General features: G+C 41.9%; 1 protein-coding gene and 1 pseudogene across 1 annotated transcript in view; both read right to left on the bottom strand.

The window, feature by feature from the left end:
• The window catches only part of PCOLCE2 (procollagen C-endopeptidase enhancer 2), a 105,716-nt gene that overhangs the window by 39,933 nt on the left and 46,437 nt on the right, over positions 1 to 19,346 (bottom strand). The window contains exon 3 of the mRNA XM_037827746.1: positions 11,581 to 11,836. Coding sequence (XP_037683674.1) covers positions 11,581 to 11,836 — 256 coding nt within the window. The remainder of the gene's footprint in view (positions 1 to 11,580; positions 11,837 to 19,346) is intronic.
• On the bottom strand, positions 8,116 to 8,953 carry LOC119527584 (annotated as a pseudogene).

The raw sequence follows: 19,346 nt of genomic DNA, 5'->3' as shown, positions 1-19,346 counted from the left end.
ATGACTCTATTTCCAATAATCAAGAGGGCACTAACAGTCCATGGCAGGAGTTGGCAAACGAAATACGCAAAATAGCACCATTTGATTCTCCTAATTGTGCTCTAGTACGAAGTGAGGCTCTGGGTGACAGTGTTTTCGACACTTTCACGGAGTTTTGCAGTATTAAGAGGTATAATGATGTTGGCTGGCTGCTCTTAGATACTTTGGGTACAGTTGTAAGAGAAAGGGATGAGCTAAAGGCTTCAAATTCAAAACTTGAACACCGTATGACAGATGTAAAGGGTTCCATCTGTGCCCTGAAAGAAAATCTTATTTCCTGTGCCCGCAGACTGGAGGTTTCTGAAAATCAGATGCAGTCTCTTATTGTGTGAGTAGCACATTTACAGCATGAACTAAAATCTCAACCTCTCAGGGTGTCTGCTGATAAAGTAAAGGACTTGAAGGATGCAGGGGTGGTGATTCCCACCACATCCCCATTCAACTCTCCTATTTGGCCTGTGCAGAAAACAGATGGGTCTTGGAGGATGACTGTGGATTATCGTAAGCTTAACCAGGTGGTGACTCCAATTGCAGCTGCTGTCCCAGATGTGGTATCATTGCTTGAGCAAATCAACACATCCCCTGGTACCTGGTATGCAGCTATTGATCTGGCAAATGCTTTTTTCTCAATTGCTGTCAGCAAGGACCACCAGAAACAGTTTGCATTCAGCTGGCAAGGCCAGCAGTTTACATTCACTGTGCTACCTCAGGGTTCTATCAACTCTCCAGCCCTATGTCATAATATTGTCCGCAGGGATCTTGATCATTTCTCCCTCCCACAAGACATCACACTGGTCCATTGTTGATTGGACCTAGTGAGCAAGAAGTAGCAACTACTCTAGATTTGTTGGTAAGGTATTTGCGTGGCAGAGGATGGGAGATAAATCCAACAAAAATACAGGGGCCTTCCACCTCAGTAAAATTTCTAGGTGTCCAGTGGTGTGGGGCCTGTCGAGATATTCCTTCTAAGGTGAAGGATAAGCTGCTGCATCTGGCCCCTCCTACAACCAAAAAAGAGGCACAACGCTTAGTTGGCCTCTTTGGGTTTTGGAGACAACATATTCCTCATTTAGGTGTGCTGCTCTGGCCCATTTACCGAGTGACTAGAAAAGCTTCTAGTTTTGAGTGGGGACCGGGGCAAGATGAGGCTCTGCAACAGGTCCAGGCTGCTGTGCAAGCTGCTCTGCCACTTGGACCATATGATCCAGCTGATCCAATGGTGCTGGAAGTGTCAGTGGCAAATAGAGATGCTGTTTGGAGCCTTTGGCAGGCTCCTATAGGAGAATCACAACGCAGGCCCTTAGGATTTTGGAGTAAAGCTTTACCATCCTCTGCAGATAACTACTCTCCATTTGAGAAACAACTGTTGGCCTGCTACAGGGCCTTAGTAGAGACAGAACGCTTAACCATGGGCCACCAAGTTACCATGCGACCTGAGTTACCTATCATGAGCTGGGTGTTTTCTGACCCACCAAGCCATAAAGTTGGGTGTGCACAGCAGCACTCCATCATAAAATGGAAATGGTATATACGAGATAGAGCTCGAGCAGGTCCTGAAGGTACAAGTAAGTACATGAGGAAGTGGCCCAAATGCCCATGGCCCCCACTCCTTCCACCTTACCTTCTCTTTCCCAGCCCACAGCTATGGCATCTTGGGGAGTTCCTTACAGTCAAGTTGACTGAGGAAGAGACTTGGGCCTGGTTTACAGATGGTTCTGCACGATATGCAGGCACCACCTGAAAGTGGACAGCTGCAGCACTGCAGCCCCTTTCTGGGATATCCCTGAAGGACAGTGGTAAGAGGAAATCCTCCCAGTGGGCAGAACTTTGAGCAGTGCACCTGGTTGTTCACTTTGCTTGGAAGGAGAACTGGCCAGAGGTGCGTCTGTATACTGATTCCTGAGCTGTTGCTAATGGTTTGGCTGGATGGTCAGGGACTTGGAAGGAACATGATTGGAAGATTGGTGACAAAGAAGTCTGGGGAAGGGGTATGTGGATAGACCTTTCTGAGTGGGCAAACAACATGAAGATATTTGTGTCTCATGTGAATGCTCACCAGAGGGTGACTTCAGCAGAAGAAGGTTTTAATAACCAAGTGGATAAAATGACCCGTTTGGTGGATACCAATCAGCCTCTTTCCCCAGCAACTCCTGTCATTGCCCAATGGGCTCATGAACAAAGTGGTCATGGTGGTAGGGATGGAGGTTATGCATGGGCTCAGCAACATGGACTTCCACTCACCAAGGCTGACCTGGCCACAGCCACTGCTGAGTGTCCAATATGCCAGCAGCAGAGACCCACACTCAGTCCCCGATATGGCACCATTCCTCGGGGTGATCAGCCTGCTACCTGGTGGCAGGTTGATTACATCGGACCACTTCCATCATGGAAAGGGCAGCGATTTGTTCTTACTGGAATAGACACATACTCCGGATATGGGTTTACCTTCCCTGCACGACATGCTTCTGCCAAAACTACGATACGTGGACTTACAGAATGCCTCATCCACCATCATGGTATTCCACACAGCAATGCTTTGGACCAAGGAACCCACGTCACAGCAAATGAAGTGAGGGGATGGGCACATGCTCACAGAATTCTGTGGTCTTACCATGTTCCCCATCATCCAGAAGCAGCTGGGTTGATAGAGTGGTGGAATGGCCTATTGAAGACTCAATTACGGCGCCAACTAGGTGGCAATACCTTGCAGGGTTGGGGCAGTGTTCTCCAGGAGGCTGTGTATGCTCTGAATCAGCGTCCACTCTATGGTGCTGTTTCTCCCATAGCCAGGATTCATGGGTCCAGGAATCAAGGGGTAGAAACAGGAGTAGCACCACTCACTATCACTCCTAGGGATCCACTAGGGAAATTTTTGCTTCCTGTCCCTGCAAGTTTAAGCTCTGCTGGTCTACAAGTCTTGGTTCCAAAAGGAGGAGTGCTTCCACAAGGAAACACAACAATAATCCCATTGAACTGGAAGTTAAGACTGCCACCTGGCCACTTTGGGCTTCTTATGCCTCTGAATCAACAGGCAAGTAAGGGGATTACTGTACTGGCTGGGGTGATTGATCCTATCAAGGGGAAATAGCACTGCAACTACACAATGGAAGTAAAGAAGAGTTTTCCTGGAATACAGGAGATCCCCTAGGGTGTCTCTTAGTACTACCATGCCCCGTGATTCAAGTCAATGGAAAACTGCAGCAACCCAATCCAGGCAGGACTACCAATGGCCAAGAAACTTCAGGAATGAAGGTTTGGGTCACCCCACCAGGCAAAGAACCACGGCCAGCTGAAGTGCTTGCTGAGGGTAAACGGAACATGGAATGGGTAGTGGAAGAAGGTCGTGATAAATATGAACTACGGCCACGTGACCAGTTACAGAAACGAGGACTATGATGACATGAATATTTCCTCCTCATTTTGTTATGATTATGTTTGTATTTGTCTGTAAAGAAAATATTTTTGCTTTCTTCTCTGTCTTATCCCCTTATCATATGGCATAAGCTGTAACGTTCATTTTGAAGGTATGGTTTTAGGTAATGTGCACAACTGCCAAGTTGACAAGGGGTGGACTGTGATGGTTGGGTTCATGTGTCGACTTGGCTAGGTGGCCTAGCTGTCTGGTCAAGCGGGCACTGGCCTGATGATTGCTGTGAGGATATTTGAGGCTGGTTAATCAACCAACGGGCTGGTTTGTCGGATCATCAGTCAATTGACTGCAGCTGACTGATGACTCATCAAGGGGTGTGCTTCCACAGTGAGAGAATGCAATTGGCTGGATTTGGTCAGGGTGATCAGTTGGAGGCTTACAAGCCGGACAGTTAGAGAACCTTCACTTCTTCGGCTGCTCAGTGAAGCATTTCCTGGGGAGCTCGTCGAAGTTGCCAGTTCGTTTCCTGAGGAGTTCGTCAAAGTTGTCGGTTCGTTTCCCGAGGAGTTCGTCGGACGTCTTCCTTGGAGTTGACAGCTTGTTGACGGCTCTGCAGAATTTGGACTCGCGCGCTCCCGCAGTTGCATGAGTCACTTTTACAATTTGATAATCAGAGACATCTCTCATTGATTCTGTTTCCAAGGAGCACCCTAACTAATACACTGGTGTTCTGGGTCATTTTCTGGCTTTTATCTAGTGTTTTTCACAGAGGTGTTTTTTTGCCCTGTCTTACCTAGCCACCATCTTGGGTTCTCTCCCCTTCATTCGTATTTATCCTGTTTAGGGCTTGTTGACTTCTTGCTTCTACAAATTGCTGTTCTTCACTGCATTTGGGTAATTTCATTATGTCTTTAAATATTTTTTCTGCACTATCATCACTCTTTTCTGGGACTCAAATTGCACATGTTAAACCATTTGACATTGTCACACTGGTCTCTGAGGCTTTTTTCCTTCAACTTTCTCCCTCTAGGTTCTTCAGATTGGATATTTTCTATTCACATTCACTGGCTCTTTCTTCCACCATCTCCAATCTGCTTATAAGCCAATCAATTAAATTTTAAATTTCAGAGTCTATATTTTTCAGCTCTAGAGTTTCCATTTTTCTTTTTTTATAGTACCTATTTCTTTGCTGAGAATCTCTTATCTGTACATTTATCTTTAAATCTTTAAATATATTTATAAATATGCTTTAAAGTGTCTGTCCATTAATTGCAATATCTGGGTCACTTTTTCCTGTTTCTTCATTTCTAGGAATTTTTTTTTATTGGATTCTGGACATTATGATTGATATATTACAAAGACTTTAGATTCTGTTGTGTTCCTATGAAAAATGATTCTTATACTAATAGGCAGTTAACTTGGCTGAACTCAAACTCCAAAGTCTGTCTCCCTGGCAATGGGCAGCATCTATAATCTCTGCTTAGTTCTTTGAGCTTTCAGCTCATGCTTTTTTGTCAGGCCACCTGGGATCTCCCTCACGTATCTAAGGTTTAGCTGTCAACTATAGATTTGGGTGGATTTTATTTGTAGATTTTGTGCTTCCACACTTCTGAAGCTCCCTGCCTTCCTGGATATCTTCCCAAAATACATTCTGACTGCTCTTTCAGTCTCAGACTCTGTTCTTTGACATCTCAAGCCAGTAATGTTGCACTACTACCCAAGACAAGAGTGGATTACGGAGTGCCTTGACACAAAAGGCTGCCAATTTGCAAATCTCACTCATTATAATTCATCTTTCAAGGGCAACAATTTCTGCATGCTTTTGGTCATTTGCCAATGCCTTCAAATAGTTTTTGCTTATAATTTGTCCATATTTTATCATTTTTATCTGAGGGAGGTTTGTCTGACCAATCTACTCTACCAAAACTAGAAGCTGGAAATTGTACTATTTATTTTTCAACTTCGTATTTCAATTTCATTGCCTATTAAATAATTTACTGCATTTATATTTCTTTACCTATAATTCTACAGTATACATGGGTTAAAAGTTCCCCATCAATTCTTTTATTGCTGTTTCTTCATTAATGAGTTATTTTGATTCTTCTCTTGGTTGGATTTTATCATCCTTTTTGTTTGTTTTTAAGAAAGGCCTATGGATGCTGTTTTAAAAATTCTGGCATGGTTGAGAATGTCTGCCCAATGTCCTCATAATTTAAAGGTCATTTGGTTGGGTATTAAAATATCAGGTCATAATCTTCTCTCCCCCCATAACATTGTAGATATTGCTTCTACAGTCATGGGAATATCTGTGAAAAATCTTAGATAAGCCTTATTTCTGCCTCTTGAACATGAGGGGGGTATTTTTGTTTGTTTTAAATTACTGAAGTTTGTTTACTTCATCAGAATAGGTCTGGCGTTTACCATTATATATGTTTTTCTTGAAATAAGGTGTGTCCCTTTGATCTACAAAATCAAATGGAGACTTCATTAAAATTTTTCTGTCCTTATTATTATTGTTTACTTGATCTGTCCTGTACTGAAAGTGATGTGCTAAAGTGTCCTATTATTAGAATGTATGTTAAAGTCTCCTAATATTAAAAGTGTGTTAAACTCTCCTATTATTATTGATGCATTAAGATCTCCTATTATTAGTCTCCTATTATCAGTTTCCTATACCTCCTTGTATCTCCTATATTTTCTGTTCATGAAGTTGCTTGATGTGTTTGCTGCTTGGTACAAAGATATTCATAAGTGCTGTATCCTCAATGTGAATGATGGCTTTTAGCATTTTAACAGGTCCTTCTTTGTCAATTTAAGGCTTTTTTGGCTTGAATTCTACTGTAATGTCAGGATTGCAAATCCTGCTTTCTTTGTTTCCATTTACCCCACATATCTTTGCCCAGCTCTAATTTTTAGCCTTTTAAAGTCACTTTATTATAGGTATATTTTTTCATACAGTATATAGTGTCTTATTTTGTGAGCAGAAGTGATAAGTTTTTTCTTGTAATAGGTGAGTTAAGCCCACTCAGATTTATTGGTATGATTCCTATGTTTGGTTTCAAATTCTGTCATATTACTTGTGCCACTTTGAATGTGCTATGTCCCCCAAAGCACTTTTATCTTTGACGCAATCTTGTGTGGGCAGACTATTAGTGCTGATGAGTTGTAATTCTTTGATGGAGTGTTTCCATGGAGATGTGACCCACCCAACTGTAGGTGATAACTCTAGATAATTTCCATGGAGGTGTGGCCCCACCCATTCAGCATGGGCCCTGATTAGTTTACTAGAGCACTATATAAGCTCAGACAAAAGGAGCGAGCTTGCTACAGCCAAGAGGGACACTTTGAAGAAGGCACAAGGGCTGATTGAGGAGCTAGCTGGAGCTGAGATAGACATTTTGAAGATGGCCGTTGGAAGCTGATGCAGACATTTTGGAGAATGCCATTTTGAAACTCAACCTGGGAGCAAGCAGATGCCAGCCACGTGCCTTCCCAGCTAACAGAGGTTTTCTGAATGCCAATGGCCTTTCTCCAGTGAAGGTACCCTTTGTTGATGGACACTTTATGGCCTTAAGACTGTAACTCTGTAACCAAATAAACCCCCTTTCAAAAAAGCCAATCCATTTCTGGTGTTTTGCATTCTGGCAGCATTAACAAACTAGAACAGATTTTGGTACTAGAGAAGTGGGGTACTGGTGCTGCTGAGATTGCAAATACCAAACATGTTGGAACGGCTTTTTAAATGGATAAGGGGAAGACTCTGGAAGAACTATGAGGAGCTTGATAGAAAAGGCCTAGATTGCTTTGAAGATACTGTTAGTAGAAATATGGACTCTAAAGATACTTCTGACAAGGCCTTGAACAGAAATGATGAATGTGTTGTTGCAAACTGGAAGAACAGTGATCCTTGTTTTAAAATGGCAGAGAATTTGGCAAAACTGAGTCCTCGTGTCAGATGGAAGGAAGAATTTGAGAGCGATGAGCTGGGATACTTGGCTGATGAGATTTCAAAACTAAAAATTGTGGATATAGCATGGCTTCTCCTTGCAGCTTATAGTAAAATGAGAGCAGAGACAGATAAACTTAGAACTGAGCTCTTGGGTCCAAAGAAACCAGAAACTGATGGTCTGGAAACTTCTGGGCTTCCAGGGGGTGGAACCCCAGAAGCTACAGCCCAACATGAGGATTTAACCAAACATGGAACCCGACTGCCTTTTCAGTACAAGCCAAGGTTGGAGCACTCAACGCCAGTGTTTGGAGAGAAAAGGGGCTGCCATGAAAGCCTTGGGGTTTGAGAGAATGGCTTTCCCACACTTTCCAAGGGCCTACACGGCAGCCCTTTTCTCTACAAATGCTCTTTAATTATAACTAACTACATTTTCATATCTTTACAGTAATACAAAACACAGTCACTTGCAGAACTGGTTCAGATTACTTAAATATCAGATACATTTTAGTCCTCTATGTAAGTGTTTGGAAGTTACTTATGTTTGTATGAAATGAAGCTATTAATACTTTTCTACAGCAGTACTGCACACCAGGAAGGCCAAAACAAACACAAATCAAGGAATGGAGTTTTCCCAAAGCTGCAGTGTGAAAAAACTATAAACAGTTGATTCCATACACATGAATGAGTTTCTTTGCTACAGGAAATTCAAGTGGAATAAGGTTTCTTGAGGGGAAGAAGGATGACACCCTGTCTGCATTTAGTTTTCTGCCCCTTCTGCTGCATTGCACTCTTCTGCACCATCTGATGTCCATAATGGTACGTTGTCTGTAAGCAACTGCGTGATGAGGGTGCTGTCTTTGTATGAGTCTTCTTCAGTGTATCAAGTTCTACACTGGCCTCGTCAAAAGCCACTTTAGCCAGTGTATAGGCAAGCTCTGGGTTATAAACGATCTCTTAGTAAAATAGGGAGAAGTTAAGAGCCAGCCACAGGCAGATTGGGTTTGTGGGTTGCATCTTTTTCTTGCTTATTTCAAATGCCTCTTCGTAAGCTCCTTGGGAATTATCTATCGTTTGTTTTTGATCATCACCACATGCCACATCAGCAAGGTAATGGAAATAACCTCTCTTCATTTTCAGATAGAAGACCTCACTGTCTGGATTAGTTGCACTGGCTATTACTTATCCAACAATTCCAGGACCGTGGTGTGGATGGGTCTCAGCTCTGACTACACTTTCTCCCGATAGTCCTTCATCAGCTGCAGCTTCTTGTCAGAGGTGTCGGTCTTCTGCTTGATGCTGGAGATTTCCCTCCAGGTGGGCCTGCGTACCCCGACCACGTTCTTGCAGGCCACCGAGAGCAGGCTGTGTTCCTCATTGGACAGCTCAGCGCCCTGCTTCATCATGGCCTTCATGCAGGTGGCCATGTCGTCGTAGCGCTCGGCCTCCCCAGCCAGCTCCGTCTTCCCCATGGTGGGCTGGGGGCGAGGGGCCGAAGCAGAGAGTGCATGAGGCATGGAGGGCAGCGAGCAGGACCCGGCGAGGGAAGACGCCTCTCCACAGCCTTCCTGGTCTCCGTGGCTGTGACGCAAGTCCCACCACTCAGATCCTCTCTTTTTTTAAAAAAAAAAATTTAAGTAATTCAAAAGACTCTTTCCCCAAAGGGTTTTTAAATGGAAATTTTAAAGGTTTCATTACAGTTGAAATGTAGAAAGGAACAGACAAATTTCCATGCCTGCAGGTATTTTTTTTTTTTTTTTAGTTTCTTCACAAAAACATTCAGTTGGTTTCTCCTACCTTCACCAATGTGGTGAGGGTGGAAGAATCTGCCAAATTACCTGGGATTATTTTCAAAATACATATCCTTCTCCTTCCATTCTGATATTGTGCTGTGTGAGAAGGAGATAGGAGAGGGGCAGGTTTATTTTTGGACTCTCTGTCCATTGTTGCTTGTCCAGCATCCATTTGTTCTTCCTCTAGAATGGTATCCCAGATTTATTTTTGGGAAATCTACCCTTCCCCAAGTTTTCACTCATGTTGTTTTGTTGGGATCAGCCCCACTCCCAACCCCAGTGGTGGACCCTGCTTTATCCCACGACCTGGATACATGATAGGTTCAGGGTTAGGCATATGGCTTAAGGTGGTCCGATCAGAGGAAGCCTTAAGTGTTGTCTGTGAAAGCTCGGGTATAGGATCATTTCACCCTTCTGGATGAGGATAAGAAAGCTGTACCCAAGGCCAGCTGACACCCGTCTTTGAACCACAAAGGAAATCAGTTGTACAATGAAGCCAACTCCATGAAAGTCTGAGTGAAAACATGGAAAGAAACCTGTTCCTTGAATCAAGCCTTGCCTGACCAGAACTACCTCTGGATTTTGCAGTTACATGAGCAATAAATTCCTGTTATTGTTTAAATTACTCTGAAAAAGCTCTCTGGAATCCATTCACAACAGCGCTCCTTCCCTTGAGCGAAACCCTTTAGCACAGCACACAAGACTTCTTGTGATCTCCCTCTTTCTGCCTCCTCCAACCTTACCTTTCCCCAAACCATGAAGTGTGGTGTTCTAATAATAACTATGGGCTTTGCTAATAGACAACCTGGATCTATTCCCAGCTTTATCACTTATAGCTGTATTATCCTGAGGCTTAACCTTTCTAAGTCTCAGTTTTCTCATCTGTATCTACTTAATTTAATTGTTGTGAAGAATAAATGAGATACGATATGTGAAGTCAATAGCATAGTACAGCACATAGTACCTGACACATGGTACATGCTCAATTAATGAGTTTTTTTTTTTTTTAATTATTAGTGACATTCCTCCCAATATGCTACTCTGTTTAATACTTTTAGGCTATCACTTGTAAAACTCCCTGTGGCTGGAATGCTCTCCCTGTCCCATTTCCTCCAGCCCCAACAACCAGGGAAGTATATTCAGTTCAAGCATTCCATCTCCATGAGCCTTCCCTGGGCCTGGTCCCCTGACCTCCACTATACTGAGACAATGTTGAGAACAGATTCTATACCACTTCTTTACACACTTTGTCTCTCTACACTAGATTATAAATTCCTAGAGCATAGAGATCACTCCAAATTTGTTTTGAGTGCTTGATTCATGTAAGGTAATCAGTAACTGTCGGTTAAATAAATGAATAGATAGAAGATTATAAACCAACATGGATACCCTACAGCATAAACTTTAAGCCCCTCTGAGCACTTGCTAGAGACTCTTTCTTAAGGACAATGCTCACTATCCAATACTTGGCTAAAATAGCTTACAAAATTTCTTCCACGACTCTTGATGCTTTTTTGTTTTGCTTGCTTCAAATACAGCCCAGGTATATTGACATGAAAATTTCCAAAGACATAGGCTTAAATGAACGTCCATAGTTGAATTTTTACAAAAATGAATATCGGCTTTAAAATATTACTGATTTTTTAATGGTGGTGTTCCAGCTTGCTAAAGCTGCTGTTATGCAAAATACCAGAAAGGGATTGGCTTTTATAGTTCTAAAGCCATAAAAGCATCCAAACTAAGGCATCAACAAGAGAATACTTTCACTGAAGAAAGGCCAATGATATCCAGAACACCTTTGTCAGTTGGGAAGGCAGGTGGCTGGCATCTGCTGATCCTTTGCTCCTGGGTTCTGGCTTCAAAGTGACTTTCTCCAAAATGTCTCTGGGCTTCTGTCTCTCTTAGCGTCTCTCTCTCTCAGCTCCTGTGCATTCTTGCTTTTTCTTCCAGGGCATTTCTTTATAACCATCTACAGATCCTCTTAGCTTCTCCAAGGTAAACTCTAGGCTTCGTCTTTTAGCTTAGCATCTCCAAACATCTTTCTGTCTGCATCTCCAAGCCTCTGGGTCTGGGTCAGCCCCTGAGCTCTCTTAAGGACTCCAGGAAACTAATCGAGACCCACCTTAAATGGGCGGGGGCCACACCTCCATGGAAATAATCTAATCAAAAGATACTACCCATAATAAATGTGCCCACACAAGATCACATTAAAGAACATAGTCTTTCCTGGGGGTACATAACAGTTTCAAACCAGCACAGGTGTCTTGATGGCTTAGTGGCATTTATTAGCTCTCTGTTTGCCAAGAATTGCTCTTAAGCTTTAGATTAAAGACATAAATACATACAAAGTGCCTAGAACAATGCCTGACACAGGCATTCAATAAATATGAGTCATTAGTATGACTGTTATTGTCATTATGTGGAAACAATACCTCTTGTGTTTGGTTCAGCAGCAGAGAACATGGCCATGAAGCCAGTCCCAGCAGTGTTGGCATCAGAAATCATTTGCACCATCATCTTGTTGCCACTGGACACTAGAGCTCCAGGCCGGAATGTGCCGCAGAAACGCCCAATGCGCTGGCCATTGGCGTGGCCACTGTACACATCCACAAAGTCATAGCGGCACAGGTTGTCACTCTCCAGGTCAATGAATCGGAAATTAAGAACAACTACCTTTCCTTCGGGAACCTGCCAAGAAAAGGGCAAATTGGAAAACTGTGTCAGGAAAACAATGTCTTATGCCTCACTTCTAGCCAGTTACTCAAGTGAACAATCAAAATATGGTACCCAAAATGAGGCTTTTTCCTCCCTCAAAACTGCACTGAATGGGGAAAAGTTTTCTAGCATATTGCATTCCTAATAAAATATACACACTTACTCTTTTGACAAATTCCATAGCTCTCTAGGGTACACAATCTTATTCTTTAAGAGGTTATCTCAACAAAGCTGTAAAATATTGGATCATTCTTATTGATAAGTCATTGCTTACAAAGAACACCAGTCCTGATTGGATCTTAATGTACATTTGCATATTCTAAAACACCACGCACCAGAGACATTGCTTAGCATAGAAACATTAGCAATGTCATTTCTCACAAATAATACAATAGGACAATCTCAATATACAAAATGTCCTATGAAGTTCAAATGAAGAGATTATTTGGCAATTGTGCAGGTAACTTACAGATAACTAATACACTTTGGATCCTTAGATAATCCAAATCAGCTATCTACATTGATTAAATTAACTGAGTAATTCTTGAATCATCCCTTCTAAAAGTCACTGAATTTTTTGTTTGTCTTCCATGTAACAACTTTATATACCAGGCAACTTTGAAACACAATGCACTAATAATGAACATGGTAAGCTTTCATTTTTTCTTAAGATTTTCTTCACCACAATTTCCTCATATAGTTCTTACGATGTTTTCTCTCCTTGTTTCCTGAATAAGTAGGGGAAAAAATGGGACAGAAGCATTTGGTTGGATTCTCAGTTTACAAAAGCCTCATTTTCTTTCCAGTTTATACCACCTTTTAATTTCTTCAAGTCTTTCAGTCTTAAAGCCTTGATCATATTTGTTTCACCTTTTCAACTAGATGAGATCCCCACTAAGTGTAAGAATTTCCTTCTGTAAAAGCTTATCTTGGACAAAGCTCGGTGGTTTAAAAAAACAAGCAAAACTGTGGTAGGTTTGTATTTATCTTAATTTACCATCTCAGACTCAAAGGTCAATAGATGCTTTAAAATTAACATGACTTCCCCATGTTGGTGAGTTCAGTTCCATGAATCTCTTTCTATGATAAGATGAAGTGTTTCACATAGGATTGTATAATAGAATAAGCCCTATTTGTAGATGACTGACTATAGTTAATAGTACAAGTACAAAAATTTTTTTTAATAATTATAACAAATGTACAAAACTAATACAAGGAGTTAATAATGGGGTGGAATATGGGAAAAAATACACCTAATATAAACTATGGACGATAGTCAATAGTACTATCTTAAAAATATTTCATCAATTGTAACAAAGGCAACTACTGTTTTTAAAAAAGTAGAATTATGAAAAAGTGCTATCATCAGTTGTAACAAATGTTCCACACCAATGCAAGATGTTGGTTGTGGGATGATGTATGGGAATCTTGCATTTTATGCATGATTGTTCTGTAAACCCACAACTTCTCTAATAAAAAAAAATATTCTTTTTAAATGAAGTGTTTCAGTGCTGTTGCCTTTTGTGTCAAACACATATACACACCCTGCAGTATAAACTGTAATGGAGAAGTCTGAAGGGGGCGGGGGTATTTTGGCTTTGCCACAGTTTTACTCTACTTACTAGGAGCTTAGCTTAATGCTATAAAAACCTGAAGCTCCAAAGTCACAGCCTAAGAAACTGACAGCAGAAAATACAAATCCTCACTGAGATATCTGTTTAGACAATTTTCCGTTTTCTTTTGTTTTGTTTTGTTTTTTACATGAAACCTCTATTGATCCCATTATCGGAAAATTATCAAAATGCCACAGCTGTAATCCGAAATATAAGCAAGTTCTCTAGGAATCACTGAAAAATTCCTGGCCAAGAAAAAAAAAACTTCAAACTAAAGTAATTTAATTAGTGTTGTCTTTGGATGAATAATGATTACTTGTGTCGATGTACAGATAAACTGCATAGATGATAATTCAAAACTATGAAACTTGGTGAGATCACGCACAGAGTGAGTGGGTGTAGATAAAAAAGGGAAGAAGTCTAAGTATAGAGCCCTGGGACCCTCCAAAGTCATCTGTTTTGGAGATGAAGTCAAGCCAACAACAGAGACTAGATCAGTCAAAAGGAGACAACCAAAGGGGGTGGTGCCCAGGAGACAAGTGAAGAGAATGTGTCAAAGAGGAAGGACTGGTCAACTGAGTCAAGTGCTGCAAACAAGTCAAGGAAGATGAGGACTGAGAAATGAACAGTGGATTTAGCAATGCAGAGGTTTAGCAATGTCACTGGTGACCTTGACTAACTAGCTGAGCAGTAGGGACAAAGCCTGATAAGAGAACTCTCAGGAGAAAATGGGGTGAGAGGAATTAGTGATAATGTATAGGAACAAGCCTTTCAAGGAGATTTGCTATAAAGATGAACAGAGTAATATGTTGGTGGCTGGAAAAGTGGGTTCAAGAGAGGGTTTATAAATATGTGTGTATGCTGATGAATCTCATATGATTCTGTAGAGAGAGTAAAACTAATGAAGTGAGAGAAAGAAGAGAAATTGCTGGAGTGATGTCCTTGAGCAGGCAAGAGCGGATTTGATCTAAGGCTCCAACGGGAGGGATTGGCCTTAGATAGGAGCAGTGAGAGAAGGGAAGGCAGATGCAGGCAGGTCGTAGATGAGGGTGAGAGCATGTAGATTTTTTTCTTCCGATTACTTCCACTTTCTTAGTGCTATAGGAAACAAGGTCATCAGCAGCAAGTGTGGATTGGGGGGTGCTGTTGGGAGTTTGAGAACAGAGGAGAAGGTGTGAAATGGTTATCTAGGAGAGGGTGAGTGGGAAAGGGTTAGGGAAATGTGGCAGGACTTCCAGGAGTACCCAGGGCACACTTGAACTAAAGGAATTAAACGTGAAATCTCACTGCATGTTGTGTTTTTTTTAACCCAGCCACATTCAGCTCTCTGAGTGGAGGTGCACAACAGTGGGGGAGGGTGGGGATGTAGAGTAGGGTATATGGAGGGAGAGGGGGCAAAACTGTTGAGGATATAGGCAAGGGAATGATCGTAATGATGGACCATGGAATCCAAGCCAGGTAAGGATGGAAATCAGGACGCAGTGGGGTGAGGGCTGTAACAACACAGACCATGTGTGATGGAGGTAAGGATAAGGACAATGGAGCGGGTGGCTGAGATAGATGGACAAGATCATTGGGGGAGAGATGGTTACAGAACCAAGCGGGTCAGGTGTTAGAAGGATCAGCCATGTGAACATTGAAATTATCATGAGTTATAACAGGAAGAGTGTTGAAGACAGTGATAGTGAGCCAGAAGCTAAAATTTTCAAGAAGGGAGGGTGATTGTCCTGGGGTCTTACACCACTGCAACAAGGAGGGGTAAAGGGTGGCCGTAGTCTTGCTTCACCAGTAAAATCTCAGTTCCTTCAGACTACTTAAGAATTTCCACTGACTCTTTCCTGTAGTCAGGCTGTTGAAATGGATTTCAGGCCTTGGACACTCACTCCCAATGGGATACATCAGTTCCTTCCCAAGAGATCCCCTTCCAATCAAGCTGAGCTTCTCTGAGAAGAAGGTAGAGACAGTGCTCAGCAATAGAAACTGGGTTACATCATTGCAATGTTGAACACAGTGAACCCAACAGTTGACAAAAGTCTTTCACTAGAAGGATGCAGAGGTGATTTCTGAGTGTAACCAGAGACAAATTCTCTCTTGCACTGAAGGCCAAAGATAAATTCTGTTGCAAATGAGCATATTACTCTGAACATTTTGCTATAATGTAACACAGCTGTTCTTCATTTTTATTTGAGTGATCAAGACTGTCTGATGCCCTGTGATGTGAAATTTGAGAAGAGTTCTTAGATTGTCCTTCTAAAGGACTTTGGAGAGCATATTCTCTGAAGACCCACTTGAAGAATGTACAATCTATAAATCCGATGTTTCTTTGTCAAGGAATTAAAAACATACAGAAAGATACATAGCATCATATAGCAAACACCTGGGTACCAACCATTCAGAACTGACTATTGTTCACATTGTCAACACATTTTAAAGTCTCCTTTACTAAAAGAAATAAAAGATTTCAGATAATAATGAGGTTTCCTTCGTCACCCTCACAGGTCCCTTTTCCCCCACCCATTCCTTCCACAGAAACAACCACTGTCACAAATTTAGTGGGTTTCCTTCCATGCCATTCAAAATACTTACATATATCTGTATATCTGAAACCGCTGCATAGCTGCCCCAAGAAACTCAGGTGGCTACTCAGGCTGCTGAGAGAGCTGTTGATTTATTAAGTTGTTATTGCTTAGCTTAGCTTACTGTTGTAACCAGATGCATTCCTTGACTTTCACTTACTATGTTAGCTAAATACCCCCTCTGTCACTCTGTGTATCTTCTTCGCTTCAATTGTAACTCAGTTCCACCAGTTCTCAGAAGCTCCTCACCAGCAAGTATGAGCCTTTCCCCTTCAACTAAGTGACTCTATAAGTAACCAATCAGTATAAGCCAATTTACAACCCTTGATTTGAAAACTTGAATCTTTAATTTGAATATATACACAACCAATCATAACAGTCCCCTTACAATCCTTAATTTGAATGTTTGCTAACAAATTGTAATATGCCAACTTAGATAAGGTCTCTAAGACCAACACCCTTTGTTTAATCCCATGAAAACCCTAAGACCTTTTCACTTGGGGAGACAGATCTGAGGCTTGCCTCCTGAATTCTTACACAGCTGCTCTGTGATAAGGCTCTTTCTCTCTGAAATCCCTCGTGCCACTGGCATGATTTTTGGTTTCCGTGCACATTGGACAGTGAGCCCAGCTTGGCAACATAACCATGCATAAAATACAGTTCTGTTTTTGTGTCTGATTTAAAAATTAATGAAAAGGGGATAAGACTGTATATATCACTCTACAATGTTGAATTTTCTGGGTGAGGAAGAAGGGGGAGAAATTAAAAAAACACACACACAGCACTTCATAAGCGATTCCTTCCACCTAGAAGACTTTCTGACTTCTTCCCTTCTTTTACTAATGCAGAGAGTCTCAGTTTCAAGGTCACTTCCTCCTGGAGGCCCTCCCAGATCCCCCATGGGCTCTGCCCAATTAGCAGCCCTCTCCTCACTTCTCTGAGGATGGGACAGCTCAGCCCTCCAACTTGCCACCATCTGTTTTCTCTGAAAGATTGAAAGATTTCTCTGAAAGATTGTCTAGGAGACAAGGACACCTCCTCCCAACACTGGCACAGTTCGTGGCCCCAAATAGAGGCTTGACATCAGAAATATTTGTTAAATGAATGAATCCATCAGGTACTAAATGAAATCACCAGCAAAGTTCCTTGCACAAATCATGGACTAGGAACTTACTGGGTAACCCCATCTCTTGTGTTCTAACATTCCATACCTCATCCAGCAGACAACTCCAAAAGGCTGCTTTCTTTACAAAAAAGAAGACACATATCTCTCTGCAAACGTTATTTCAAATCTCCTGTAAATGCTAACACTTATTGCAGAAACTCAATTAAGTTGCTTTTTTTGGTGGCAATTATGCAAAGCTACTGTTTTGTGAGATTAGATCGATGAGGGGATTCATCATCTGCCTGTCGAAAAACAATTCTACGTTCATGTGTTCTTCGTTTCAACAGCCAAGTCCTGTGTGAGCCAAAGCCTAGTGCTGAAATGATGACCTCAGCTCACCCGCCAGCCCCTGGACAGCCTCACTTTCACAGGCAAATGTGTCAAGTCTCTCTATGCTGGGGCTCCTGCCAGTGAATGGGGGAACTGTATTTCAAGCTGATGCTTTGCATTTTCAGGATACTGTGAGCGAAACGCAAATATGAAGCCAGCTTCTTTTGTGTGGAGGAGTATATTTCTGCAGAAATGGTAATGTTCCTTTGTGTGCAGCTTTTCTTCCCATAACACATCATTTACTAATTTGAGTGAAAAGGTCTGTTTCTGCAGCATGTCTGGTTTTTTAAAAAAATCCATCATATTCTTCTAAGAGTTCCCTCTTCTACAAACATATCTTTGGGAAAGCAAGTTCTAAAATGCAGGCCACATTATATTTACATCAAGTCCAAGAAGCACTGCTCAGTGTCACCTCTCACTTATACTCTCAAAGGAAATCCAGAAAACTTTATCTACAAATTATGTACAAATATTGGCCGTATTTCAAGAGAGGGATAAATCAGAAGCTTGCAAGATGTATTCACATATTTTCTGCATATATTTAAATACTCCTATTTTTAAAGAGGGAATCTTACACATGGCTGGAAAATAAAACATATCTCCTGATTAATGCCAATAACGTGATGATTTGAACATTTTTTTGTTGGAGATTTTACCCAAATAATTTTACCTCCTCGATGTCTTGTGGGAGGGAGGGATTCCCCAACCATCTCTAGCCCAGCCCCAGGGCACCAGTGGAGTTGCCCTCCCCTGCTGAAAACCTTACAAAACCTTCCCATTGTGCTTGGAATAAAATCCATACCTTAATTACAGTACAAACACTCAGGTCAAGTGCCAGGCATTTTTCTAAGCACTTGACACATTATATCATTTAATCCCTTATAGCAACCCTACCAGGTTACTATTATTATCCCAGTTTTATGGGTGAGGAAATGGAGGCACAGAGAAGTTAAGGTCCTGCATGATCTGGCCCCTGGCTATCTCTCTGACTTTATCTTCCTCCTCATACAACATTTGGGCAGCTACTTTTCTGTTCCAGGAACCCTCCTAGCTGGTTCCCACCTCAGGGCCTTTGCACAGTCTGATCCCCTCTGCCTGGAATCTTCATCTCAATGATATTCATGCGTCTGATGGTGCCAAGTCATTTAAGTCTTGGCTCAAGTGTCATCTTCTCAGAGAGGCCTCCCCTGACCCCGTCAGTCACCTAAGATGAGGTCACCACATTAATTCATAGCACATGCATCATCAGTCTCAACACCAGATGTAAGCTCCAGAGATCAGTTTGTCCACAGCTAGTCCAACGCCTGACTTGTTACAGGGGCTCAAAAACTATTTATTGAACAAATGACTGGAATCCTTACAATCTACCCACCCCCATCCCCAAGAAAACACACATACACACACACATACAATATAAGGTACAGGCCATTTCTGCTATCACTAGCATATACATTTATATAATACTGTAAAGTCACTTACAGGTACAGGGAAAGCATTATTAGCACTCTTACATGGAGGAAGAAACAGCTCAGAGTGGTGATGATGACTTGCCTAAGGTCACTCAGCAAGTCAGTGGCAGAGCTCGGGTATCCTGACTTCTATTCCACTGTGTTTTCTATGAGCAGTCTATGGCAGAAACTGAGGAAATATTCACTAATCCCATTTCCTCTTCCTAAGCAGACAGGAAGATGACATTTTCCAGCCTCCCCTGCAGTTAGATTGGGGCCATGTGACTGTGTACTGGTCAACAGAGTGTTTCCACCACCAGGCCCAGCCATAAAATATCCTGTGTAATCCTT

Source organism: Choloepus didactylus, chromosome 1, assembly GCF_015220235.1.
Source record: "Choloepus didactylus isolate mChoDid1 chromosome 1, mChoDid1.pri, whole genome shotgun sequence".
Classification (NCBI taxonomy): domain Eukaryota; kingdom Metazoa; phylum Chordata; class Mammalia; order Pilosa; family Megalonychidae; genus Choloepus; species Choloepus didactylus.
Note: the sequence above shows the minus strand (reverse complement) of the source record. Positions and strands in the feature narration are given on the sequence as shown.